General features: G+C 36.0%; 3 protein-coding genes across 11 annotated transcripts in view; 2 read left to right on the top strand and 1 right to left on the bottom strand.

The window, feature by feature from the left end:
• LOC144964775 (mini-chromosome maintenance complex-binding protein-like) overlaps positions 1–5,915 on the bottom strand; it is a 39,490-nt gene extending 33,575 nt beyond the window's left edge. Inside the window, exons 1-2 of one of the 2 annotated variants that reach the window (XM_078899385.1) lie at positions 5,561–5,915; positions 3,296–4,676 (exon numbers count right to left, since the gene is read on the bottom strand). The gene's annotated coding sequence lies outside the window, so the exon portion shown is untranslated. Of the gene's footprint in view, positions 1–3,261; positions 4,677–5,560 lie in introns of both variants that reach the window. The other variant, XM_078899384.1, reaches the window with a different exon arrangement.
• Positions 5,916–5,976: 61 nt separating this feature from the next.
• Positions 5,977–18,759, top strand: LOC144964773 (uncharacterized). Of its 8 annotated transcripts, none has more exons than XM_078899380.1 (5): positions 5,977–6,159; positions 7,010–7,174; positions 8,450–8,556; positions 11,847–16,800; positions 17,328–18,759. In XM_078899380.1, the coding sequence occupies exons 2-4, from the start codon at positions 7,011–7,013 to the stop codon at positions 15,164–15,166; spliced, it is 3,591 nt and encodes a 1,196-aa protein (XP_078755506.1). In that variant the 5' UTR covers positions 5,977–6,159; position 7,010; the 3' UTR covers positions 15,167–16,800; positions 17,328–18,759. The 8 variants fall into 8 exon arrangements, with proteins under 8 accessions (XP_078755506.1, XP_078755503.1, XP_078755505.1 ...); XM_078899377.1 differs by having other exon boundaries at positions 11,847–16,860; positions 17,387–18,759; XM_078899379.1 differs by having other exon boundaries at positions 6,019–6,132.
• Positions 15,607–27,500, top strand: part of LOC144964772 (uncharacterized) — a 13,477-nt gene continuing 1,583 nt past the window's right edge. The window contains exons 1-3 of the mRNA XM_078899373.1: positions 15,607–18,978; positions 19,669–19,785; positions 22,876–24,682. Coding sequence (XP_078755499.1) covers positions 15,607–18,978; positions 19,669–19,785; positions 22,876–24,682 — 5,296 coding nt within the window. The remainder of the gene's footprint in view (positions 18,979–19,668; positions 19,786–22,875; positions 24,683–27,500) is intronic.

Below are 27,500 nucleotides of genomic sequence, written 5' to 3'. Positions count from 1 at the left end.
GGAGAAATATTTCATACGGGCGTCCGCCATTGTTCCGATAGTTTAGAGCCAGAATTACTAAGTTACCATGCGTCATTAGGAAGGAAGTTACGTTACGACTGTTGCAGAGTATTACCCTCTGCTTTCTATTGGATAGAAAACATGTTATCCAATCATATATCGGCCCTGTTATATCATATGATTTTATTTTTCTGATAGCCTCTCACGAGGAACAGAATCAAAGGCTTTATTGAAATCAAAATAGGTATAATATCAATACATTTACCATCGTCAATCATGGTGGAAAACTCTTCCACGATTGTAATAAATGAGTTACACAAGAATGTTTCTCTAAATCCGTATTGACAATTACTTAACATTTTGTGATTTTCTACAAAAATCATGATTCTATCTTTAAGAATGAGTTCCCTAAATTTACACAAAATACACATTAAACTAATAGGTTGTATTTTCCAGGTTCGTTTATATTTCCTTTTTTTTTTGTAAATTGTAGTCACATTGGCTAATTTCCAGTCTTCTGGAATTTTAGCCTTTGATAGAGATTTGTTAAATATAATAAAAAGGGGATGGCTTATTTGTGTCGCAATCTCCTTGAGTAAACGAGGATGGAGACTATCCGGAGCAATGCTTTTTGTTACATTTAATGGTAACAACTTTTCAATAATTTCATTTTCCGAAATAGAAAAATTATTAATATAATTTCCATCGTTGGTATTGTCAACGAATGGGATATTAACGTGATCCTCAGTTACAAAAACATATGAGAAATATATATTTAACACTTTAGCCTTTTCTATTTCAGACATAGTGGTTGTTCCATCGTTTTTAGACAGGCGCCGTCACCGGTTTTTTCTTTTAAGTAAAAAAATCAAAACAACCCCCCCCCCCAAAAAAAAACAAAAAAAAAAAACAAAAAAAAAAAAACTTGAGCTTTTATATAGAGCAATATCCACTTAATGTGCTCAAAGCGCTTTACACAGTTTAGAATTGATATATTTCCTGAAACATTTTGTATTGGCTTTACATTATCGAGCCAATTTAGATTCCTGTAATTTCATTTAATTGGATCTGATATAGCAATTTTAAGCTTTATTTCGTATTGTTACATAGCTTTCATAATTAGATGGTGATCGAGGTTTCATATATATATATATATATATATATATATATATATATATATATATATATATATATATATATTTAATAGTTCTTGTTTCTTATTTATCATGTGTTTAATTGCTTTAGTCATCCACATGGGCTTACTAAATTTACGCTTAACTCTAAGAGGAACATATTTCACTTCAACAGACTTTATCTTATCTCTCAATACTGACCAAGCATCATCCACACACATGTCTTCTAAAGTTTCCCAAATCAACAATCTCCATTTCACGTCTACATGCTTCATAATTACCATTATAATAATCAAAATAATATTTTTTTCTTACAACAAACATGTTTGCGTCAATTAATAGAGATAGAAAGTAGATCATGGTCACTTTTACCGATTGGTGGAAGGTGAGCAATATTATCAATCCAACTATCATTGTTAACAAGAAGTAAATCTAAAACATTACTTGTCTGATTATGTCTGTGTCTTGTTAGTCTTTTTGCTATTTGTCCAAGAGATGCATCTTGGGTTGCCTCGACAAATACATTTTCATGAAATGCATGACAAAGTTCAACCCATTTAATTAGTTGAAAATTAAAATCACCAGTAATTTAAAAAAAGTTAAATGAGTAGCAAGGAATAGATAACAAATTTGCTTTAAACCCCTCCCTACCACCCATAACATTTGTTACGATGCAGCCAACATTTTTCTCATTTTAATTTCTTTTGTACATCATAATATTTGAACAAAAATATTTGCTTTAGTAAAAGTATATTAACACTGTGTTGAGGAGCTCGTTTAGCAAAAAAAAAAAAAAGTATAGCAAGAACTAACAGATTTTGTGTTTGAGTGAAATAAATCTATTTTTGTATAGGTTGGGTGTGACGTTTTGGGAACAATCTCGAAAAATGGCGGTAAGGAGAGAGTTAAAGCTATTAATAAAATTTAGCCTTTCTGCACAATGCTATAAATATTTCCGATAAGAAAAGATAATTTGTTATATTGTCTGAGTCGACACCAAACACTTTCTATAGCCGTTTCATCAAAATCAAATTAATGAAAATCTATAGTAGAAGAAATATGGGTCAAGACGCCTCTTTGAGGGTCACTATTCATATTTACGGTATATCATTACGATTAAATTAAGCTTCGAGATCAAATGTCGGATCTATATTTTGACATTATCTCAGTAAAACAGAGAATTTTGGGATTATAAATGGAAAATCGCCTTGAGCACATTTAGTGGATATTGCGCTATATAAAGCTCAATTTTATTTTTATTCATTTTTTTTATGAAGATAACTGCTAACCCTTTGCCATCTATTTCTATATCATCGATCAATAGGTTTCTTAGAGGGAAAGCTAAATTTATGTTTCAGTTTTAGAACAGAAACTGTGGCATCGATTGCAAATACAAAGGCGTATAAAACTTATTTAAAGGAAATACCGCGATAACAGTTAGGAGAATTTTACACCGTGATTCGAACGAGGTAGTACTATGTTGAGTTTCATTATTGGCAAAGTGAAACTTTATTTATGGTGGTGTTATTCTTTGTTGATAAGGATTTTGAGGTAAATACTAAAAAAATAAAGAAAGTATTCTCCGCTTTATCTCTAATCCTTTCTTTTTATTAATCTCTCACGCTTTCTCTTATAAACGCACCCCCGACACGCAAACACGCATGCACAAACATTCTCCTCATTCCCTCTATATTTTTACTCTCTCTCTCTCTCTCTCACTCTCTCCCTCCCTCCCTCTCTCCCTCCCTCCCCTCTCTCTTCCTCTCTCTTAATGCTCTATAAGCACGGTGCTAAGCTTAAGACAATATTAAACAAATATCCGCGCGTTTATTTATAACACAATACAAAATAGCACAAAGCACATCTCTATCTAATCAAGAGGGTAAATGAAGCCATAACGAAGATCTTATTCGATTTCAACAATAGAATTAAATAATATTTCATAAATAATAAAAAGCAAACAATCGTGGCAAAATATTAATATCTTGCAAGGGCAATCTTTGAAGAACTTGACTCCGCTAAAATATTGACAGTGACTTATACAAAGGTCTCAGATGGAATAGACAAATCGCAAAGAAGGCAAAGAAAGAAAGAAAGAAACAAACAAAAAAAGAAAAAAGCTGATTACAAGGAGTGATCTAAATCCATGTCCTATCACCAACCAAATAAAATGTAAAGTACTTGTCCGCCTGGTCCTTGAATATGCCGGCAAAGGACGGGATCCAAATCTGAAAATGTATATTTGATAGAAATGCCAGACAAAGCAAGAAAGAAAAATACAAGAAAACAACAATTCCCAAAAAATCAACCTGTCTCGACAAGGGATCCAACCTCATACTTCCTGATTACTGGTTAGACGTGCTACCATTATATCCTTATTTAATTTTGTCACTTTGTTTTTTTTCAAAAATAAAAATGGAGCTACTCTAATGTCTTCGTCCTCGTCCTATCGTGTTCCATGTTTGTGTTGTGTGATGCAAGCGAGGGTTCACAGCGTAAAACGCGCACACTTGAGAAGGATATAGGTACATGTATTAAAATTGTCCCAACTATCGAGAGTCTCGGTGGTGTGAAGGTGGCACATCTGAGTGGTAATCAGAAGGTCTGAGGTTCGATCCCCAGTCGAGGTAGACTGATTTTTTTTGGGATGGTTTTTTTCCTTGTATTATTCTTTCTTGTTTTGTTTATCACCTTTTATACACACTTGTTCATATCTTTATCTTATAGGTTAAAAGCTAACAGGAGAAAGTTATTTAAGTGCTTTTGATAACATGCTTTATAATAACTAGTAGGAATATTAATATCAGTCACCAATCAAAACATACATTTCATTGCATTAAATGATTTACACAATATTTAACATAGACTTTTATTCTTAAAATATTAAATTCTTTAACTCTCGACCAATAAGACTTTTAAAACACACAGAACTGTCACGTCTATGTGGGAGAGTGGCAAGTAGGAGTAGAGAGATAGGAGTCAGATAGTTTCCCCATAGACTTCGTTATCTGGTGCCACTTTTATTTTCCCCTGTTAAAGTCGGGTAGAAAGCTCCAGACTTGACTGATAGTAAGAGAATGTTTTAGGTTTAAAGAAATAGGTAGTAGAAGTAGTGGTTTTTTGGGATAGGTAGGTTCAGAAGGAAGTATTAATCCCCGTTAAAGAAGAAGTACTTTAATATAACTCAACAGAATTGCCTCATACAATAAGTTAACACATAATTAGCCAAAGAATAATAGTGCTGGTTTTAATTCATTAAATTTAGGCTATGGGTATTTAATTTTCATCCCGTATCACAAACTATTCATTTTTCTTCGTAAGTGTGCTTAGCTTTAGAGGTGACTGGTGGCGGCGCTAAGATTTCTTCTGTTATATGGGTCAGGCCGTTTCATTCCAGTAGTTTCAGTGGATCGCTTGTAAGATTCCACCCTGTATCACTTGTAGCCAAATAGATATTCGTTTGTTCTCCAGGTACATGGTTGGTTGGTAACTTGATACATGTTTGTCATTAACCGATGGAGGTGAGGTTAGCTAGTAACCGATCTGTGAAAATACCGGAGCAAATCTTTGACTAGGTTGCAATATTTTAATATTCCTATGAATAGTGGGGTCGTGAGGGATTTTAATTAATACCCTTGACATCACCACTGATTTTAAGATGTGTTAGTAATTTAATTAACGGGACACATGAAAGTAGTGGGATAGAGAAAGATATTTATCAATGAGAACATAATAATCAATGCATGACTTGACTTGACTTAGATGCCTTTCGCGTCTCGACCGAAAGATCGGGTCGCCTTGGCTGTTTCCAGTATTTCCTGTGTGAGGTGTCTCCAATATTGCCGGTCCTCTGCTAGGGTTCTCAGATTTTCAAGGTCCCCTGCCGTTATGAGACTAATGCTTTGTCCAAGTGTTGTGAGGTTTTTGTTTAGGATCACGGGGAGTGTTGTGATCGGTCTTCCTCTGAAAAGGTTCCCGTGTTTTTGGAAGTATCCCGACATGGCTTGGTTTGCTGGTATGTTTTTGTCCCTGCGTAGTATGTGACCGAAAAGTTGCCATCGTTGTTGTAAAATGTCAAGGGAGATTGGTCTTTCTTCTTTTCCATATAAATGCTAAATAGAATTATCGTGTATTGGCGATAGCACATTAGTTAATGTAATTTGTGCATTGTAATTCATTCAGTTGGAAGGCATACATACAATATACAATAATATATACATATATAAATATATAGATAAAGATAGTGAATGAATATCTTATAATAATACAAGTTATCAATTACTCTTCATAACATGAGTTATTGATTTCTGTTATTTTTGGTTGTCTCTACTTACGGCCAGGCGAAACACAATATTAATTATTACTCCTACACACTCTGGTTTAATTGGCATTAATTAGTTTTAACACAATGTATGTCTATCACCCACCCTCATTCACACATGTTTCTCGTTATGTACAGAACTTTCGAGTTCCCTATCAAGCAGTGAGCTTTAAGTAGAATAAATGGAAGAGAGCGATATTGATCACGGTGATTGTTTATATATGTTTCTCTTGGGAGTTGGTGAATCCCAAGGAACCAACAATATTCCAGGATTTGGGCTTGCCTTGTCCATCACTGGTGGTTTCTTTAGACCAATCGTGTTCTGTGTGTCATCGCTGTAGCGTCTGTAATCTTGTGAATTCCCAAATAGGTCTGTCTGAAAAATAAACATAATAATAAAACTCGATTTCCCCACCAGTCTATGTTAACAGACAGTGAATTGCAACTCGCAACCGAAACCCGATCAATTTCCAAGCATTTAGTTTTACTTTCATAATGTAATCGATTTTTCCAAGAAAACCTAGTTGCAACTGGCAATTACGAGAGCATGATACCCTTAAATCTATTTATTTACGTAACTGCTACCAGTCAACCATTAACAGGTTTAGACTCCTGAAAGGAAACCCTTGTGATAAGAATTTCTTTGCTGAGTTGTTACTGTCACAAGTATCTTCTTGAGTATGGTGCATTGATAGCTATTTTAATGTAATTGGTAACTTTGTGGAAAAAACAAAAATTAAATAGCATGTTCGCATCGACTAACAGTGTTCATTTTAACACACATGTGGACTGGCGAGAGAGGTTATTTAAATTAAGAGTGCTCGATAATATTGATTAGGCATTGTTAACAATGTATATATATATCAAATTGATATTATCAGATATCCATGAGTTTATGTGAATATGTATGTGTGTGGTTTCTCATAATATGTTAACTATTTAAATCATGTTTAAGAAGTTGTGCTGTTCTTTTAGCACTTTAAAATAATTTCATCACTCACACGAATCTATTTGTTTCATGTTAATAATGTTTATTAACTCATATATTTTTTTCTGATAAATCAATTTGAAATAGTTCTTTTTTTCACGCTGACTGATTGAAAGAAAGACCACTATGAAAAGTTTGTCAACGGTACAAGGTGAAATCATTTTTCCTTTTGATCAAAAAGGGGTTGGTCCGAATACGGACAAAGATGTTGAATTTTTGTGGTTTATCTTAGGAATTGATAGCTATAATGCATTAGCATTCAAACAGGTAACAATAACGATACATAAAATAGAAAGTAGTAGATAAAAACTACCCCAAAAATTAAAGCTAGAGTCAGTTTATTTAACAATCAATAGAAGGAAGTCAGCTCTTTGTTATTGCTTTTTTAGCAGCCAATTGGCTGATTAGTTCTCACTAAGTCCCACATATCATAAACATTAATGGTTACATTTAATTTTGTGCGTTGGTAAGATTACTTTGTTGGTTCTAGCCCGAAGAGCGTTTTACCTATACGGATAGCATCAACATCAATCCATTCATCACGCGCTATTTTTCTCTTTGTTTCAGAATGGATCCCATCACTAAAGGTTCGCGCTTTTATTCTTGGAATGAGGTGGGAGATGCTGTCGACAGACACAATCAAAAGTTGGGGTTTACACTTCAACCGAAACACGATGTCAGACCAGACATGATGCGCCTCAAATATGCGTGTTTTTACAATGATTGCTCAGGGTGAGCATTGTTCTCTCTCTCTCTCTCTCTCTCTCTCTCTCTCTCACACACACACACACACTTACTCTCTCTCTCTCTCTCTCTCACACACTCTCTCTCTTTCTCTCTCTCTCTCTCTCTCCCTCTCTCTCTCTCTCTCTCTCTCTCTCTATATATATATATATATATATATATATATATATATATATATATATATATATATATATATATATATACGTCCTCTCTGTCTCCAACTTCCGCTTTTAGAAATTCTATATTACTTTCTTTAGATTATTATCACTATCTGTCTTTCTTTATTTCGTCTCATTCTCACACCACTCACACCATTTTAAAAATTTACTCCTTCCTTCTTTATAGCAAAAAATATATATATATATAATTTCGTTTACACAATGCAGTCGAGTCCGGATAAAATGAATCATGTCATTTCATCGAATAACAAATAACTTAACCGAAATTCATTATTATAGAGTTTGATACTTTAGTTTAAGATATAAACAAAAGATTGAACAGTTATCTAATATGAAACATTAATAATCAAGTTGGTAACAATAACAAAACATGAAATACTTCATATGCCTTGAACACGAGAAGACGAGGACAAAGACATTAGAGTAGCTGCATTTATATTTTTGAAAATATCAAATTGAGAAATTAGGGAGCAGGCACCAGTGTGAGATCTAAACAAGTGTGTATGAAACGGTGCCAGACAAGCAAGAAATAAAAAAAAATTTAGAAATGTATGTGTTGTGTGATGCAAGCGAGGGTTCACAGCGTAAAATGCTTACCCTTGTGAAGAATATAGGAATCAAAATTGTCCCCACTCCCGGGAACCTCTGCGGTGTGATGGTAGCACGTCTGACGTAATCAGGAGTCGATCCCCAGTCGAGAAAGAGTGATTTTTTGGGATGGACTCTTTTCTTATAATCTTTTTCCTTCTTGCTTTGGCACCGTTTCATACACACCTGTTCAGATCTTTATCTCACAACGGTGCCTGGTCCATAATTTCAAATGTAATATTTTATAACGAATAAGGGTAAGGTATTTGCTTTGCCTTTGCATGGCGCCAACAAACACCACGACCACGACACCACCATCACTACCACCACCACCAAAACCACCACCACCACCACCACCACCACCAAAACCACCACCACCACCACCACCACCACTACAGCCACCAACATCATCATTATCACAATTATAATTTAAAATTTCCTTATCTTATCATGCACATCCAGTTGTATTTAATTTATCTTTGAATAATTAAATTAGGAGAAAGAAATGCAGTGCTCGACTAATTTTTGACATGGATCCAGAAAGTGATGTGATAATTTTGACTGGGCTGTATCAGAGACACAATCATCTTCAAGAAAGACGCGGTAAGGAAAATATTTTTTAAAAATTATTAACTAGTTAACTGGCGTACTCTGCTAAAACACATATTCAAAATAAACTTGGTCAGAAAGCTTGTCCTTCAAATATCGATCGATTAAATGATCCTCTCAAATTGGAGCCTTTGAGACCTTTTTGCCAAGATGAGGGTAATTTAAATCGATCGATATTTGAAGGACGAGTAATCTGGCCTAATGTTTAAATATGTTTTTTTTTCAGTACACGGCAGTTAACTGGTTAAGTGATAAAAATAATGTTGCTTATTTTATCCATCAATGTTTTTCACAATATTTCATAATGACCAATACCCTAAATATCATTGAGATTTTGTAGAGAGCAATTTCTACTAAATGTGCTCAAAGACGCCTTGCAATGGACCCAAGTCAACAGCAACGCTCAACGTGTAGGACGTGACGCATGTGAGGCACTATTACAATTTTTTTACGGTACCACGAAGTTCTCTCTCCAAATCTTCCCGTTCTTCAACTTGGTTTTACTTGTTAGACTTGTTAACCTAATTCAAAATAGATATGGACATTTTTATCGTGCATTTTCACCGATTTGCCATGCTCAACAGACCTGCCAACCTTCCCAGAACAAAAAGTGTATTCTATGATCCTAAAAAGTGTATTTTTTAAAGCAAAAAAGTGTATTTTGTCCGCACGTGTGGAAAATAAAAGTGCGCAAAATACAAAAATTTATATATAAGCTAACATCAAACCCAAATAAAAATAAACTCCGATCTTCATCTTTCAAACATTCGTTTGCAACAATCACTAGTAATTACACAATTATCGGTTTATCGTGAAACTAAAACTTAATGACCATTTAAAATCAATATAAGGCTAAGAAATTGCAATATCTAAGGAGATTGCTTTCGAAACACTAAAAGAAATGACCAAAAGACCCCAAATATGTTGGTAGTATTGATGCTAGTGCCTGTAGAAGAAGAGATGCTGGTTGCAGCGATGTTGCTCTAGCGGTGGTAGTGATGGATGAAGTGATGTGGAGGTGGTGGTTGTGGCAGTGACAATGTCGTAATTGTAACAATGGTGATGCTATGGTGGTGATGGTTTGAGATGACGATGCTGACATCCCAAATGAAGTTGTGATGGTGATATACATCTGCCAGCCCAGTAAATCAGTTGAAGGTTTTGAGATATGATATTTGTGAGAGAGGTCTTCAATCTAATAGAGATGACAATTTGCAGCAGTGACAAGATAATTTCCATTATGTTATCACATGATCCATGTCTCTCTCTCTCTCCCTTTTTATAGTATTTACTCCTCCTCCTCCTACTACAACTACAAACAATTCCTACAACCACTACTAGATTAGTACTATTACTACTACCACTACTACTTCTACTCCTACCACTATTACTACTAGTACGACATACTAATACTATTACTGTTGGTCAAAATGATGGGAAATTCACACATATCACAGACAAGTTAAATACTTCTAGAGGATTCATTTTGAACCATTTTGTTCCTAAAGCTGCAAAGTTGGTAATGAAAAAAAATCACTCATACAAAATAATAAATCTTAAAAAAAGGTCATTAAATTAAAAAAAAACAAAAGAGTGATTTTTAGTAATTACAAAGGGAAATAATCCATTTATGTTTAAGCTTATCAGCAATACAGTTTTTAATTGAAAGCTTCATTGCCAAAGATGTTAGTTAAATTTAATTTTCACTTAAAATTTTCTATTTAACAAGAGGTAAAAGCTTAAATGTGGCCTGATGCCATTTAAAATGTAAAATAAGCTTAAATGCATAATTCTATGCAAATCCTCAAAAAGTTATGAGAAAAATATTGATGAAAACCGGTAACATATAACTAACTGAAATGGAAACAATAGTATAGATAGAATGCGCTTGGCCAAGGAGTTCACAACATTTGCCATCCGGAAGTATAACGGACCAACACACAAACTCTGCGTATCCATGAACTTTTATAGTCTGGTTAATACAGTTTAGTGAGAACAACTCACAAACGCGGATGGCAAAAACAATAACAAAGGCCTGAGTGACGTCATCTGCATACTATCTATACTAGCTGTGATGCCTCATTCAGAAACACGGTCAACAAAAAAAAAAAAAAAAAAAAAAAAAAAGAAACATGGTCAACAATTGATGTATGACAGGTTGTCATTTTCAACATCATTCATGCTTGAGAAAAAAAATCAAAATATTATAACAACAAAAATCGTACTAAATCCTTTGGAATCGTATCCACGTATTTGAGTCCAAAAATCGTACTAAAATACGATTAATCGTACCGATTGGCAGGTCCGGCTCAAGGAGCTACATAATAATTTTTTAATATCTATATGTCTTATATGGAATCAATTTTCAATTTCTTACAGTACAAGTTGCATGCAAGGTTTTCATTAGCACTCTTAAAATATCAGACACTGCACACAGCAATGTACTCATTCATACCCCAGTCGATTTGGCTAAAATCTAAAGAGTTGTTCATCCTTGAATTGCCGGTGCCAGTGTTTAAAGATCACTGTCACCCATCAACCTCGAAATTTGTTTGAATGTTCTATGTTGTTATCATAAAATTTCAAGAGACTGCAGGGTCTGATATGAGAATTTTTAGAAGTGTTAAACGGCAACAGTAAAACAACTTATATTTGCTACGATAAAAGAAGACCTACATGTCATTTACCCTTATGAGCAGTCTGTCATCTGGCATAAGTCATAAAAAATATTTTGTATTATTTTTGTATTACTGGGTTTATAAGATAATCCATTTTCTTCCATTTGTGCTTGACCAGATTTTATTCTTTAACCCTCTCCTTACCAACTGTGGGAAATTACGTCACGTTTAATAAGATACAAACAAGTTTTCTTATTCAGATTTCGTTTATAAATCACCTACTTAATACAATTTTGTAACGATTGTTCTGGTCAACAAAATTATGCATGAGTCTAGTGTATTGCATGTTTTATCCCTTCTAAATATAAGTTTTAAATTTATTTTATGTGTTAGTAAAACATTCCAGTAAAAATCTTTAAACTGATCAGTAAGGAGAGAGTTAAACAAACATGTCCATACGATCAAATTGAGAGAACAAACAAAGCGGCTTATTTATTTTCCTAAGAAAGATCTAATAGACACGCTGCGACAAAACAAAAGATACACGACTAGATTGGGACCAAGGTTGAATATGATATAGATTGCTTTCATTGCTCACACAATGACGAGCTTGTTAACTTGATTAGACTGTATTGCCAAGATTATTTGTCATGTGTCTTTTACCAGGTTCTGACTTCGGCGACTACTTTTCACGATCTTATGGACCTCAAACACACCAGAGATATCACAGGTCACAGCGGTATAACTCGAAGACTGGCAGTGGAACAGATAATGCTACCAATTACCCAAAAAGATCAAGTAGTTCTTCTCAAAATGATTCCGATACAAGCCTTGGTAGAGAATATACATCAACCACTGAATACGATAGCCATAACCCAGCAGTTGAAACCCATAAACCCGAATCTGATTCCAATCAAAGAAAACAAAACGATGCTGCTGGTAAAATCACAAAAGACTCTACCAGAAAAAAAGAGTCCGTCGATAAAAATAGAAAATCAACCAATGATCGAGGAGAGCAAAATCCTGATGGCCAAAACAATGAGCTAAGGACTGAAAGCACCCATGGGACACAATACTCTTCTCGCAAGGTGTATGTATCAAATACTAAAGACAGCCAAAGGAAACAAAGCCCTGCTAGCAATGTTTATGCAACAGAGACTGAAATCAACCAAGGAAAACAAAGGTCTTCTGACAAATCCGATGTACTGAAGACAGAATTTAGCCAGACACAAAGTCCTGCTCGAAAAGTAGATGTACCGATGGCTGAAATCACCCAAGAAAAACAAAGCTCTTCTGGCAAATCCGATGTACGTACCCAAGGGACAGAAAACTCTGTTCATAAATTAGGAGCACAACAAACTGAGGAAATCCAAGGGAAACAAAGCTCTGCTCCCAGTGTAAATGCACCAAAGAGTAAGATCAGCGACGGAAAACAACATTCTCGTAGCAAACCAGATGTACCAAAGTCTGAAAACAATCAAGCGACACAAGACTCTGCTCTCAAATCAGATTCACAAAGTCCAAAAGACAGCCGCGAGGAACAAAGTCCTTCTAGTAAAGTTGCGTCACCAAATACTGATATCAGCCAAGGTAAAGAAACCTCATCTAGCAAACCCGATGTGCCAAAGACTGAATACAGTCAAGAGAAACATGTTGATTTCAAGATTGATTCATTTAAGACTGAAACCAGCCAAGGAAAACACAGCTCTTCTGGCCAATCCGATATTCTGAAGGCTGAAGAAATCAGCCAATTGACACAAAGTCCTGCTCAAAATGTAGATGTGACAATGGCTGAAATCACTCAACAAAAACAAAGCTCTTCTGGTAAATCCGATGTACGTACCCAAGGGACAGAAAACTCTGTTCATAAATTAGGAGCACAACAAACTGAGGAAATCCAAGGGAAACAAAGCTCTGCTCCCAGTGTAAATGCACCAAAGACTAAGATCAGCGACGGAAAACAACATTCTCGTAGCAAACCAGATGTACCAAAGTCTGAAAACAATCAAGCGACACAAGACTCTGCTCTCAAATCAGATTCACAAAGTCCAAAAGACAGCCGCGAGGAACAAAGTCCTTCTAGTAAAGTTGCCTCACCAAATACTGATATCAGCCAAGGTAAAGAAACCTCATCTAGCAAACCCGATGTGCCAAAGACTGAATACAGTCAAGAGAAACATGTTGATTTCAAGATTGATTCATTTAAGACTGAAACCAGCCAAGGAAAACACAGCTCTTCTGGCCAATCCGATATTCTGAAGGCTGAAGAAATCAGCCAATTGACACAAAGTCCTGCTCAAAATGTAGATGTGACAATGGCTGAAATCACTCAACAAAAACAAAGCTCTTCTGGTAAATCCGATGTACGTACCCAAGGGACAGAAAACTCTGTTCATAAATTAGGAGCACAACAAACTGAGGAAATCCAAGGGAAACAAAGCTCTGCTCCCAGTGTAAATGCACCAAAGACTAAGATCAGCGACGGAAAACAACATTCTCGTAGCAAACCAGATGTACCAAAGTCTGAAAACAATCAAGCGACACAAGACTCTGCTCTCAAATCAGATTCACAAAGTCCAAAAGACAGCCGCGAGGAACAAAGTCCTTCTAGTAAAGTTGCCTCACCAAATACTGATATCAGCCAAGGTAACGAAACCTCATCTAGCAAACCCGATGTGCCAAAGACTGAATACAGTCAAGAGAAACATGTTGATTTCAAGATTGATTCATTTAAAACTGAAACCAGCCAAGGAAAACACAGCTCTTCTGGCCAATCCGATATTCTGAAGGCTGAAGAAATCAGCCAATTGACACAAAGTCCTGGTCAAAATGTAGATGTGACAATGGCTGAAATCACCCAACAAAAACAAAGCTCTTCTGGCAAATCCGATGTACGTACCCAAGGGACAGAAAACTCTGTTCATAAATTAGGAGCACAACAAACTGAGGAAATCCAAGGGAAACTGAGCTCTGCTCCCAGTGTAAATGCACCAAAGACTAAGATCAGCGACGGAAAACAACATTCTCGTTGCAAACCAGATGTACCAAAGTCTGAAAACAGTCAAGCGACACAAGACTCTGCTCTCAAATCAGATTCACAAAGTCCCAAAGACAGCCGCGAGGAACAAAGTGCTTCTAGAAAAGTTGCGTCACCAAATACTGACATCAGCCAAGGTAAAGAAACCTCATCTAGCAAATCCGATGTGCCAAAGACTGAATATAGTCAAGAGAAACATGTTGATTTCAAGATTGATTTATTTAAGACTGAAACCAGCCAAGGAAAACACAGCTCTTCTGGCCAATCCGATACTCTGAAGGCTGAAGAAATCAGCCAATTGACACAAAGTCCTGCTCAAAATGTAGATGTGACAATGGCTGAAATCACCCAACAAATACAAAGCTCTTCTGGCAAATTCGATGTACGTACCCAAGGGACAGAAAACTCTGTTCATAAATTAGGAGCACAACAAACTGAGGAAATCCAAGGGAAACAAAGCTCTGCTCCCAGTGTAAATGCACTAAAGACTAAGATCAGCGACGGAAAACAACATTCTCGTAGCAAACCAGATGTACCAAAGTCTGAAAACAATCAAGCGACACAAGACTCTTCTCTCAAATCAGATTCACAAAGTCCAAAAGACAGCCGCGAGGAACAAAGTCCTTCTAGTAAAGTTGCCTCACCAAATACTGATATCAGCCAAGGTAAAGAAACCTCATCTAGCAAACCCGATGTGCCAAAGACTGAATATAGTCAAGAGAAACATGTTGATTTCAAGATTGATTCATTTAAGACTGAAACCAGCCAAGGAAAACACAGCTCTTCTGGCCAATCCGATATTCTGAAGGCTGAAGAAATCAGCCAATTGACACAAAGTCCTGCTCAAAATGTAGATGTGACAATGGCTGAAATCACTCAACAAAAACAAAGCTCTTCTGGTAAATCCGATGTACGTACCAAGGGACAGAAAACTCTGTTCATAAATTAGGAGCACAACAAACTGAGGAAATCCAAGGGAAACAAAGCTCTGCTCCCAGTGTAAATGCACTAAAGACTAAGATCAGCGACGGAAAACAACATTCTCGTAGCAAACCAGATGTACCAAAGTCTGAAAACAATCAAGCGACACAAGACTCTTCTCTCAAATCAGATTCACAAAGTCCAAAAGACAGCCGCGAGGAACAAAGTCCTTCTAGTAAAGTTGCCTCCACAAATACTGATATCAGCCAAGGTAAAGAAACCTCATCTAGCAAACCCGATGTGCCAAAGACTGAATATAGTCAAGAGAAACATGTTGATTTCAAGATTGATTCATTTAAGACTGAAACCAGCCAAGGAAAACACAGCTCTTCTGGCCAATCCGATATTCTGAAGGCTGAAGAAATCAGCCAATTGACACAAAGTCCTGCTCAAAATGTAGATGTGACAATGGCTGAAATCACTCAACAAAAACAAAGCTCTTCTGGTAAATCCGATGTACGTACCCAAGGGACAGAAAACTCTGTTCATAAATTAGGAGCACAACAAACTGAGGAAATCCAAGGGAAACAAAGCTCTGCTCCCAGTGTAAATGCACCAAAGACTAAGATCAGCGACGGAAAACAACATTCTCGTAGCAAACCAGATGTACCAAAGTCTGAAAACAATCAAGCTACACAAGACTCTGCTCTCAAATCAGATTCACAAAGTCCAAAAGACAGCCGCGAGGAACAAAGTCCTTCTAGTAAAGTTGCCTCACCAAATACTGATATCAGCCAAGGTAACGAAACCTCATCTAGCAAACCCGATGTGCCAAAGACTGAATACAGTCAAGAGAAACATGTTGATTTCAAGATTGATTCATTTAAGACTGAAACCAGCCAAGGAAAACACAGCTCTTCTGGCCAATCCGATATTCTGAAGGCTGAAGAAATCAGCCAATTGACACAAAGTCCTGGTCAAAATGTAGATGTGACAATGGCTGAAATCACCCAACAAAAACAAAGCTCTTCTGGCAAATCCGATGTACGTACCCAAGGGACAGAAAACTCTGTTCATAAATTAGGAGCACAACAAACTGAGGAAATCCAAGGGAAACTGAGCTCTGCTCCCAGTGTAAATGCACCAAAGACTAAGATCAGCGACGGAAAACAACATTCTCGTTGCAAACCAGATGTACCAAAGTCTGAAAACAGTCAAGCGACACAAGACTCTGCTCTCAAATCAGATTCACAAAGTCCCAAAGACAGCCGCGAGGAACAAAGTGCTTCTAGAAAAGTTGCGTCACCAAATACTGACATCAGCCAAGGTAAAGAAACCTCATCTAGCAAATCCGATGTGCCAAAGACTGAATATAGTCAAGAGAAACATGTTGATTTCAAGATTGATTTATTTAAGACTGAAACCAGCCAAGGAAAACACAGCTCTTCTGGCCAATCCGATACTCTGAAGGCTGAAGAAATCAGCCAATTGACACAAAGTCCTGCTCAAAATGTAGATGTGACAATGGCTGAAATCACCCAACAAATACAAAGCTCTTCTGGCAAATCCGATGTACGTACCCAAGGGACAGAAAACTCTGTTCATAAATTAGGAGCACAACAAACTGAGGAAATCCAAGGGAAACAAAGCTCTGCTCCCAGTGTAAATGCACTAAAGACTAAGATCAGCGACGGAAAACAACATTCTCGTAGCAAACCAGATGTACCAAAGTCTGAAAACAATCAAGCGACACAAGACTCTTCTCTCAAATCAGATTCACAAAGTCCAAAAGACAGCCGCGAGGAACAAAGTCCTTCTAGTAAAGTTGCCTCACCAAATACTGATATCAGCCAAGGTAAAGAAACCTCATCTAGCAAACCCGATGTGCCAAAGACTGAATATAGTCAAGAGAAACATGTTGATTTCAAGATTGATTCATTTAAGACTGAAACCAGCCAAGGAAAACACAGCTCTTCTGGCCAATCCGATATTCTGAAGGCTGAAGAAATCAGCCAATTGACACAAAGTCCTGCTCAAAATGTAGATGTGACAATGGCTGAAATCACTCAACAAAAACAAAGCTCTTCTGGCAAATCCGATGTACGTACCCAAGGGACAGAAAACTCTGTTCATAAATTAGGAGCACAACAAACTGAGGAAATCCAAGGGAAACAAAGCTCTGCTCCCAGTGTAAATGCACCAAAGACTAAGATCAGCGACGGAAAACAACATTCTCGTAGCAAACCAGATGTACCAAAGTCTGAAAACAATCAAGCGACACAAGACTCTGCTCTCAAATCAGATTCACAAAGTCCCAAAGACAGCCGCGAGGAACAAGGTCCTTCTAGAAAAGTTGCGTCACCAAATACTGACATCAGCCAAGGTAAAGAAAACTCATCTAGCAAATCCGATGTGCCCAAGACTGAATACAGTCAAGAGAAACAAAATTTTGATCGCAATATTGATTCATTAAAGACTGAAACCAGCCAAGGAAAACAGAGTCCTTCTGGCACATGCGATGAACAAAAGACCGAACTTAGCCAAGAGGTACAAAACTCAGAGAAACGAAAAATTGCAGCCAAGTTTACTTCCCCGGCTTCAAGGGATAACGAACAAAAACATAGATTCATAGAGGACACCAACGATCAGGGTAAACAACTTGCTGTAAACAACATTCTTCAAACGTCTGTGGACCACCTAGAAAAACAAAAAGTCTCTGCAAACAGCAATACTCAGATGTCCAATGACGACCAAAAGAAACAAAATCTTAGCACCAATGCCCTGACGTCTGAGGACAACGACCAGAAACAAAAAAACCTTGCAAGCGCCTGTACGCAGAAGTCAAAAGACACAGATGCTCAGACACACAAGAGAACTGCAGAGAAAAACCTTGTTAGAAATACGACTTATCAGACCTTAGAGGACACTCAAGAAAAACAAAAAGATGCCGCTAGCTCAAATTCTCAGACTTTTAAGGACAGCAGAGATGGATCAAAGCTTGCTTTAAGTAACAATGTTCCGACGTCTAAGGTCAATCAAGAAAAACAGGAAATTTCTGCAAACACATCTAATCAGACGTCTGAGAACAACAAAGAAGAACAGAAAATTACTCAAAGTACCAATGCTAAGCCGTCTCAAGACGATCAAGACAAACTGAATCCTTTAAAAACCAATGTTCCAACACCTCAGAACAACTATGAAGAACCCAAATTTGTCACAGATATCAGTGTTCTGATCACCTTTGACAATCATGAAAAACGAAAACTTACTGGCAGCGCTTATGTACATGTGTCTCATGACAAACAAGAGAAACAGAAACATTCTGCAAACAACAAAACTCAGTCTTCTAAAGACAACCAAGAGAAACAGACAGTTGTCAAAAACTCAAATACTCAGAAGCCATGTAACAGTCAAAACCTTGCTGCAAACACCAATTCTCAGACGTCTGAGGACAAACAAGAGAACCAAAATCAATCTGCGAATACCAATTCTCAGACTTCTGAGGACAAGCAAAAGAGCCAAAAGATAGTCACCAGTTTCCAGACGTCAGATATCAAGCATGAGAACCAAGAACATATAACAAACGCCAATTCTCAGACTTCTCATATCAAAAAGGAAAAACAAGAACGTTCCGAAAACGTCAATTTTCAGACTTCTCAGGACAAGCAAGAGAGTCAAGAACTTTCCGAAAACGTCAATTTTCAGGCTTCTCATGACAAACAAAAGAGACAAGAGCTTACCGAAAACGCCAACTTTCAGGCTGACGACACTGCGGCTGCTGAAGATTATCTATCATTACTTCAAACATATCCAGTGTCGAGTTCACCCACAAAAGGAATGGTAAGAAAAATTTACCAATATTTCATTGTATATAAGATTGCTTTCAAATAATATTTCTAGATCTACCTTTATTAATTAGAAACAAGTTGATACATTTCACAAAACCTTTGGGTAAATAACTTTACACATATGTAACTGTAGTTTTTACACCAATCTGTTTTGATTATTACTTAAAAGATTTCTTGAAGACGAATGATTTGGTATCCTAAGATACATTTTAAAAACAGTTTCAAATTAAAAAAATGTTTCAAGTCTGTATCTATATAAAGTGCATTTGGTGTACAAAATATAAGAGCTTATAAAGCCAACCAAATGCTACATTTTATTGTTTAGTATTTGTTCTTTCTTGACGCTAGTATTTATCCATTTTTATAGATTATTTCGAACAGTTCACAAGTTCGTGCAGTTTGGTATTTACTTTGATTAATATAAAATACATTGTAATGAAGTAAACAATTTAATGATTTAAATTAAAGATTATCCTTTATTGGTGGGATTAATTTCCATCTCTAGATATCGACATCAGATTTTAATGTTTCTATTAAGGGAGCACTAAAAAGGGGGCGACTTTCGCTACATTGACTGCTAAGTCTCTAGCTACGATAAGATAAAGAATAAAATATATTATAATTGAAAAGTATATCAGTATCACCGTTTAAGCGTTAAAATATTTATAAATTCGTTTTCAAGGTTCCAGATCAGGACAGAAGTGAATCTCTGATGAATGAGATTTCAGCAAATGTGAAAAAGCTGCTTCACTCTTTGGATGGAGTATGTCAACAGCAAAATTCATTGAAAAATATACAGGTATGTTAGATTATAATATTCTCAAAGTTTCTTTTTTTTTCAAAAAGTTAGTTGGACGACATCTGCGGTTTATACAGCAGAAACATATATTCATTTCCCATCAATTAGGCTCTTGTTAGGGTTCAGATTTATTTTCATTGTATGCTATTACATTATATCTTTACGCAAAGCTTTTTATATTAGAAATAATACTTCAATTTTAGATCATTAAATAAACTAAGTTTATCCCTTTGATAAAGTCCACATTTTTTCGTCTATTGTTAATATATGTTTGCTCATGTTACTAAATGCATTAAAGTCCAGTATTTAAAAAGTTTCTAGTTGAATATAGAAGGCTCTTTTCTCATATCGCAACCAACCGTTTAATTTTGGTGTCTTTACGATTGTACCTTTTCCTTTATGCCATTTGCCGTAATCATTGATTATCTATAAGTATTCCGATTATCTGCTAACTATTCGGAAATGGCCAACAGAGATCAACGCTGTCAGAGGCGAAGTCGACATAGATTACCACAAGTAAGCCGTCCTATTGTTCAATCATTATTCGTTTACTGAAGAGATAGAGCTTACCTCTGGCACCGATTATACCACTCAGACTATATCTCTACTCTATGAAAAAAATTGAAACAAGAAATCACCAAGCTACAGATGTTTACAAATAGACATGAAAGAATACAAAGATTAAAAAACAAAGACAAAAAATATGTCATAATGGCAAAGAGCATTTTGAGTTTGAGCTCTTTCCAGGTAGTTCCATGTCCCTTGATTACCCCCATGGTTGATAAACTCCAGCTGTTTCCAGCCTGTCCCCTTCCTCTCTTGCCCGCGTTTAAGCTCAAAATATATTAACATTTTTGACGACTCATGTCTATGATTCTACACTCAGATTTCTTTTCGGCACCAGGGTTTTAACTGCATTGAAGCACATATGTAATAACGCTTATTTATTAGTCATAATGTTTTAAAGAGTAGTTAATGCCTTTTTTAAAAGACAATAGTTTAGTTTGTGTTTTTTAAAAAGCCGCACGGTTATACAAGTCCAGGGAGAACAAAGTTCGATTTTTCAGAGGTTTATATTTCAGTCAACCACCCTCACTTTCATATTAACTGCAATACCCGCCTATCGGACTTTTTACTTTCGCCCACATTCTTTATATCCAATGCTTTACCCATCTCTGCTCTATAACACAAAAACAACAACAAAACAACAACAACAACAAAAACAACAAACAAAAAACAAACACCTCCCCCCCCCAAACAAACAAAGATACTCGCGCGCGTGAGCACCATCAACTTAATAATAATAATAATAATAATAATAATAATAATAATAATAATAATAATAATAATAATAATAATAAAATAATAATAATAATAATAATAATAATAATAATAATAATAATAATAATAATAATAATAATAATAATAATAATAATAATGGTAATTGTGATAATAATGATAATAATAGAAGATTAAAGAAGAAGCGAAAGAACATTTCTATAGCGCCTATGCCAAGGCCTCAAAGCCCTTTACATCAATTGCATGAGGTTATACAGCTTAGTAAAATATTCTCAAACACTTACACACATCTGCTCCCATACATTAATTACACACACAAACATACGCACACACACACACACACACACACACACACACATTCATACATACATAGTATGTAGTCCTTCGGAGCTACCAGTTTCTGTAGCGTGAAACGGAAATTAGCAATTGCTTGCTACCCTTTGGATAGGACACTAGTCTCTCGCAAAGTACGTCTGGTAGATCTAACAGACCCAGCTACCCAATCACTGTTGGGTGGACAGGGAGTCAGAAAAAAATCTGGACTGCACCCGGGATCGATCTCGGTCCCTTTGCTTGTGAAACGAGTGCTCTATCAACTGTGCTATCGGGACCCCCATACATACATACATACATACATACATACATACATACATACATACATACATACAGACATACATACATACATACATACATACATACATACATACATACATGCATACATACATACATGCATACATACCAACATACATACATACATACATACATACATACATACATACATACATACATACATACATACATACATACATACATACATACATACATACATACCCAAGGACATAAGGAAATGGCAGTTTAAGATGAACAAGAGATAATGGCATCAATTGATAGTTATTCACAAAAGGTATTTATCAAAAAGAAAAGTTTTGAGGTGTTTCTTCAAGGTGACAAAGCTATCAGATTTACAGGTTCACGGACGGATTTCCAGGTAAAAGGATCAAATTGGAAAAGGCTGAATTTTTTACGGGGGACAGAAAAGAGAATCAGTAGATCTGAATGTTCTAGAGCAAGTAGGGAGTAAATGAAAGCGGAGTGGTTGAAAACTGCTTTGTAACACAAAACAGCTATTTCCAAATTTACTTACCAAGATAATTTCCCAATTTTGCTCGCTCAAATTAAAAAAAAAATCAATAACAATTTGTCAGACCATTAAAAAATTTACTTATGCGAATAAAACCATTATAAAAATGGGTAAAACAATGTACCATTCTTCAACTAGACACAGACTAATATGTTTTCTGACATTCTCATCATTAAGCATTAACAACATCAATAAATGGATGCATGACTTGAAGTGTTCCTTAGTGAATGTCTATTGTACCGTGACAAACCTCATAAACGACAATACGTATTGGATGTGACTCATCAAATTCTATGCATTGTGCGAATTGTAGGGTGGTGCTGCCGCTTTTGGAAAGCAAGGGGCTTTTAAGGGGCCGGTTTTATATACAGTCAAAAACCAAAAAAAGCATTTTTAAACAATGAAAAATAAATCGTTGTGGGCATATTCATAGCATTATCAACACAATCAGTCCATGATTGTTTGTTCACTTTATACGTTATCATTTTTTGAAGTAACGAGAACAAAACTTCAGGGCATTGACACGCCTTCTTTATTCTGTCAATTCCTTCTAAGCGTGTTTGTTATAATCGTTTTCTGTTGTATTATTTTAAGTCAGCTGAAAATTGCTGCTTTAAAAGACGTCTTAAATGTTCGTTTTTTTGTTTCAGGAAACGGTGGCTTGTGTCAACAGCAAACTAGAAACGATAAAAGAACTTATAAAAGTGCGAAAGTCACCTTTTGATGTTGTGGATTCTGTGTTAGAATCCGACTTGAAAACTGATGAACGAATGACTCTGGCGGAGATATCAAATAACCAGGCAGAGAAAGTGTTTATAAAGTCTAATGGTTTCGTCGAAAAATATTCAGAAAGACAACAAGAGACAAGGTCTATCATATCAGACGAATTAGTTATCGAAGAAATGCATGAGCTCGATAACCATACACTTGAAAACACAGTCACAAAGTGCCCAAACTCCGGAATAGCGAACGAGTCTCAACCTCAAGTTCCTGACATTACAAGCCGTAGCTCACAATATCAGGAATATGGTGGTAACATTTCTTCAGAATTTGTAACACAAAGCAAGGATCTACAAATATCCCAAATTGGAAATGAAAAGGGAAAGGAAATTGATAGCGATATTATTATAAAGACAGCACTTGATGAAACAAACAGGAACACTGAGGATGTTTGTAACCGAACGTGCCGGCAGATTTTAGACCAACGTATCGACACCTGCACATACAAAGAAGACGATGCCAATACGATTGACTCAGATCAACGTTTGTATGACAAACGCAGTCCGTTCCAGTCCAAAGAAATTGATGTCAACCAGAGGTCAGTGACAACTGGCGAAGTTACCATTGATAGTGGAGATATGGGTAACCAAACGTATCAGCAAATTTTGGGTAAAGAAAGTGATGCATGCAAGCCAAAAGACGAGGGCGTCGATAATAGTTTCAGAGAATTAGAAAATGAGAAAAATTGTACTGAAACAGCGCATGAAAACCCCGAGAGTAATGAGCAACTGATTCATCAAGACCATCAGGAAAATTTTCAAAACGATTACCCAACAAAAGAATACTCCAACGTTGAGGTGAATCGAAAAAATACGTTAGAGACCGAGGGCCAACATGAAGATGATGATAATTTTATTTCAATTCCGTATTTATCAACACAATCGCCGGATCAAAACGATATCCTGCAGTATACGGGGTACAACTCAAACGAGACAGCACCGACACCACATTTTCAACAAGAAGGCTATGCAAATTCTTATCCACCACACCAGCTACTTGTACAACCGGGTTATATGAATTATCAAAGTGCTTGGAAAGATGCAACCAACCAACTATCAGTGCAATTATTTGACATTAGTCATAAGATAGCCACCACTTTTGAAAGTTTGTGTAATGACGTTTTCCTACGTGAGAAAGATGCATCCTTTCAATATCAAAACGATGGAAGGCTAAACATAGAGAATTACTCCGATATCAGCGAAGCCGATGAGAAAGAAACTCAGAGAAAGGAGAAAATGCCGTTATACCAATCAAACTCGCAACTGACTCAATATGAAGAACAAAAACGACAACAGCTTAGAGAATCAGAGGAGGAAAAGGAGGAGGAGGAGGAGGAGGAGGAGGAGGAGGAAGAGGAGGAGGAGGAGGAGGAGGAGGAGGAGGAGGAGGAGGAGGAAGAGGAGGAGGAGGAGGAATTTGAAGAGAATGATGCTAGAGGTGAAGAAACCGAAGAAGCTTTGAACTCCGCTGTGTCGTTCCCAGAAATAGTAGATGTTGCTAGTGATGCAACAAAAGCAGAAGAAACATCAGCAGCCGAGGCCACGTCATCAGAAAGACAGCAGGTAGAAGAGGAAAACCAACCATCCTCTGTTGATGCTGAGACTTACTTTAGAGACCTCGATGTCGGCCTGAAGGCTGTTGCAAGAAAGAATCTAGAGAAAAGATTGCACGGAAATTGTAAGTTATATAAGACCTTATATTTGTTGTAGTAATAATAATAATAATAATAATAATAATAATAATAATAATAATAATAATAATAATAATAATAATAATAAGATAATAATAATAATAATAATAATAATAATAATAATAATAAAAATAATAATAATAATAATAATAACGATAATGATAATAATAATAATAATAATAATAATAATAATAATAATAATAATAATAATAATAATAATAATAATAATAATAATAGTAATAATAATAATAATAGTAATAATAATAATTTCTGTAGCGCCCCCTTCCACCAACAGTGCTCGGAAGCGCTTAAAGATATATACACATGCGATCACATATATCATTCAATAAAATAAATAAAATCACTCACAGAAAACTGGAAGGATGTACTCTGTCTTCCAGGAGGCGTTAAAGGAGGACAGAGAATTACGGTGTCTGGTGTCTGCTGAAAGAGCGTTCCATACAAAGGAAGCAGAATGTTCGAAAGCACGTCGTGAAAATTGGTTGTATAGTTTTCAGAGCGAGAACAGGGGTGGTATTATGTTTATACTGCATTCATAATTTTATGCTTCAGGAATAAAATTGACACACATTGAGTCACTCAACTAAGGTGTAATTGAGTACCTGGTATGACGCAACGGATGATGCTGCAAGCTAGCTAACGCAATGCAAAGCCTAACAAATGGAAACTTGCTATGATATGGAATTGAAGTGGAAAAGTGATTTCAAGAGGTCTTCTTTCCTTCTTTTCTTAAACATTGTTATCCCTTGCTTAGGAATAATGTTATCAACTAAACCTCTCTCTCTCTCTCTCTCTCTCTATCTCTCTCTCTCTCTCTCTCTGTCTCTCTCGTCTGGAATGTCTCTAACAGTTAGCCCTGTGATTTTCCCTGACGAGGTTGACTCGAAGATCTTTTTGCAATGTTCTGCATAATGAATGCAAACGCTTTGTCTGAATGTGTCCGTCTATTAGTATAAAAAGATGATTATTCATCATGCTGGTTATGATGGAGTTGAATAACTTAAAGATAGCATTTCACTGCTTAGCATGACTTGTCAATGAACACATACTGTCCATGAGAGCAATAATGGAAAAAGTAATCTAAAATAATCGAAGAATTTAGTTAAGTAGTACACAATTCTCTTACTCGGAAGGAAGTCCCATGTCAGAAAGACTTCTGGGGCTGTCTTGTTAGCTGGGCCATTTCTATGTAGGTATATGTCATCATTTGTAAAGTCACCTTATCAGTTCCAATTTGCAATGCTACATTTATTTATGAAACAGACTGCATGAGGATGGGATCTCGAGCCATAAATTGTAACACGCATTTAGTGATTTCAATTTTACAAAACAAATTGTGACATCAAATTGCCAAGAGTTAAATTTGACATGAAAATGACAGACGACTACTGGTATCATCTAATGTTTTTTAAAACGTCTTTCAAATAGAAATTATATTGGAATCATTTCAGGGAAAGATTAGAATATTTATAGCACTCTTGGGATATGACATCCAAACATTGTTCACTTCGCAACCTCATGAGTCGATTATGAACATATCCAGAAATCCAAAAAGCATCAGTGCATAAATCTTAAATCCCCACCGAAAATCCACTTGTCTTTCATAGTCCATAATATGGTTATTCTATATTACTCTATATTATAGTCTATGGTGACATTTTCCTTGAACGCCTTCTCCAGTACTTGTCGTAAGTCTCCTATCTTCCTACAATGTGCTCAATTGCCAGAAATTTCTTGGTCTACCTGATCTTTTTCCTCCTCTGGGAATCCAAGAGAGAGCCTTTACTCTGATGTTGCATGCAAATTTTCCCAGTGAGTGACTATTCCATCCCAACTTTTCTAGCAGGCTGCTTTCTACACGATATATTCATACTCGTCTACTTAAGACACACAATTGTACGCAGAAGTCTATATTCAAATAAGATGATAATTTTGATGATACTTTTTGTTGACCCGCAAGTGTCGGATCCATAGAGTAATTAAAATTTGGAAATTCTCAATTTGTTTGAGATATTTGCAATCTTAGTGTTAATATTAATTTAAAAAGCTATTATGGGATTGACCTAGTGGGGACAGGATGGACACTGCATACGCACTAGGAATCCTGTATTTGGTCCACACATTGTAAGCACATTTTTTTTCTTGAGCCAGAAAATTTGCTTCTCTTGATCACTTTGCTGCCCTGCACTGCGATGATACATGAGTTACTTGTTTTTAAAAAAAGACTAGACTAGTGGAGAACCCGCAATATTTGCGGGGAAACAAAGGCTATGACGAATAGTCAGTCATCTATTATATTTGTTATACTAATGTTTTGAGGAAATAAATATAGATCGAGACGAAACTTTTTTGAGTCAACGGGTAATAAAATTATTCTTAATTTAAGAATGGTTGACTAGTTTCTCGTATATCTGTAAAATAAAATCTTATCATTTTTAGATTTGCCTGTAAATCTGTGCCCTTTGATTAAAATTCAACATTGGCATTACGGAACAATATTGACCCCCAAACCTATTTTTAAAAATAGATAAATTATTATTACTTGAGAGTATCAAGAGAGGTTTAAAATTACGTCATCGTTATTTGTTGTGGAATTGCTAGAATTGTGTATGCACACATTAAAGTCAACGGTCAATTTAGATAATCTGAAGGTCTGAGGTTCGATCCCCAGTCGAGGTAGACTGATTTTGGGATGTTTTATTTTTCTTATCCTTTTCTTTCTTGCTTTGTCTGGCACCTTCATAAACACTTGTTCAGATCTTGGTCAATTTAGGACTGAGTATT

The sequence above is a fragment of the Berghia stephanieae genome, chromosome 2 (genome assembly GCF_034508935.2).
Source record: "Berghia stephanieae isolate SIO BIC M18660-M18661 chromosome 2, UCSD_Bste_1.3, whole genome shotgun sequence".
Classification (NCBI taxonomy): domain Eukaryota; kingdom Metazoa; phylum Mollusca; class Gastropoda; order Nudibranchia; family Aeolidiidae; genus Berghia; species Berghia stephanieae.
This window is presented reverse-complemented; position numbering and strand designations above follow the sequence as displayed.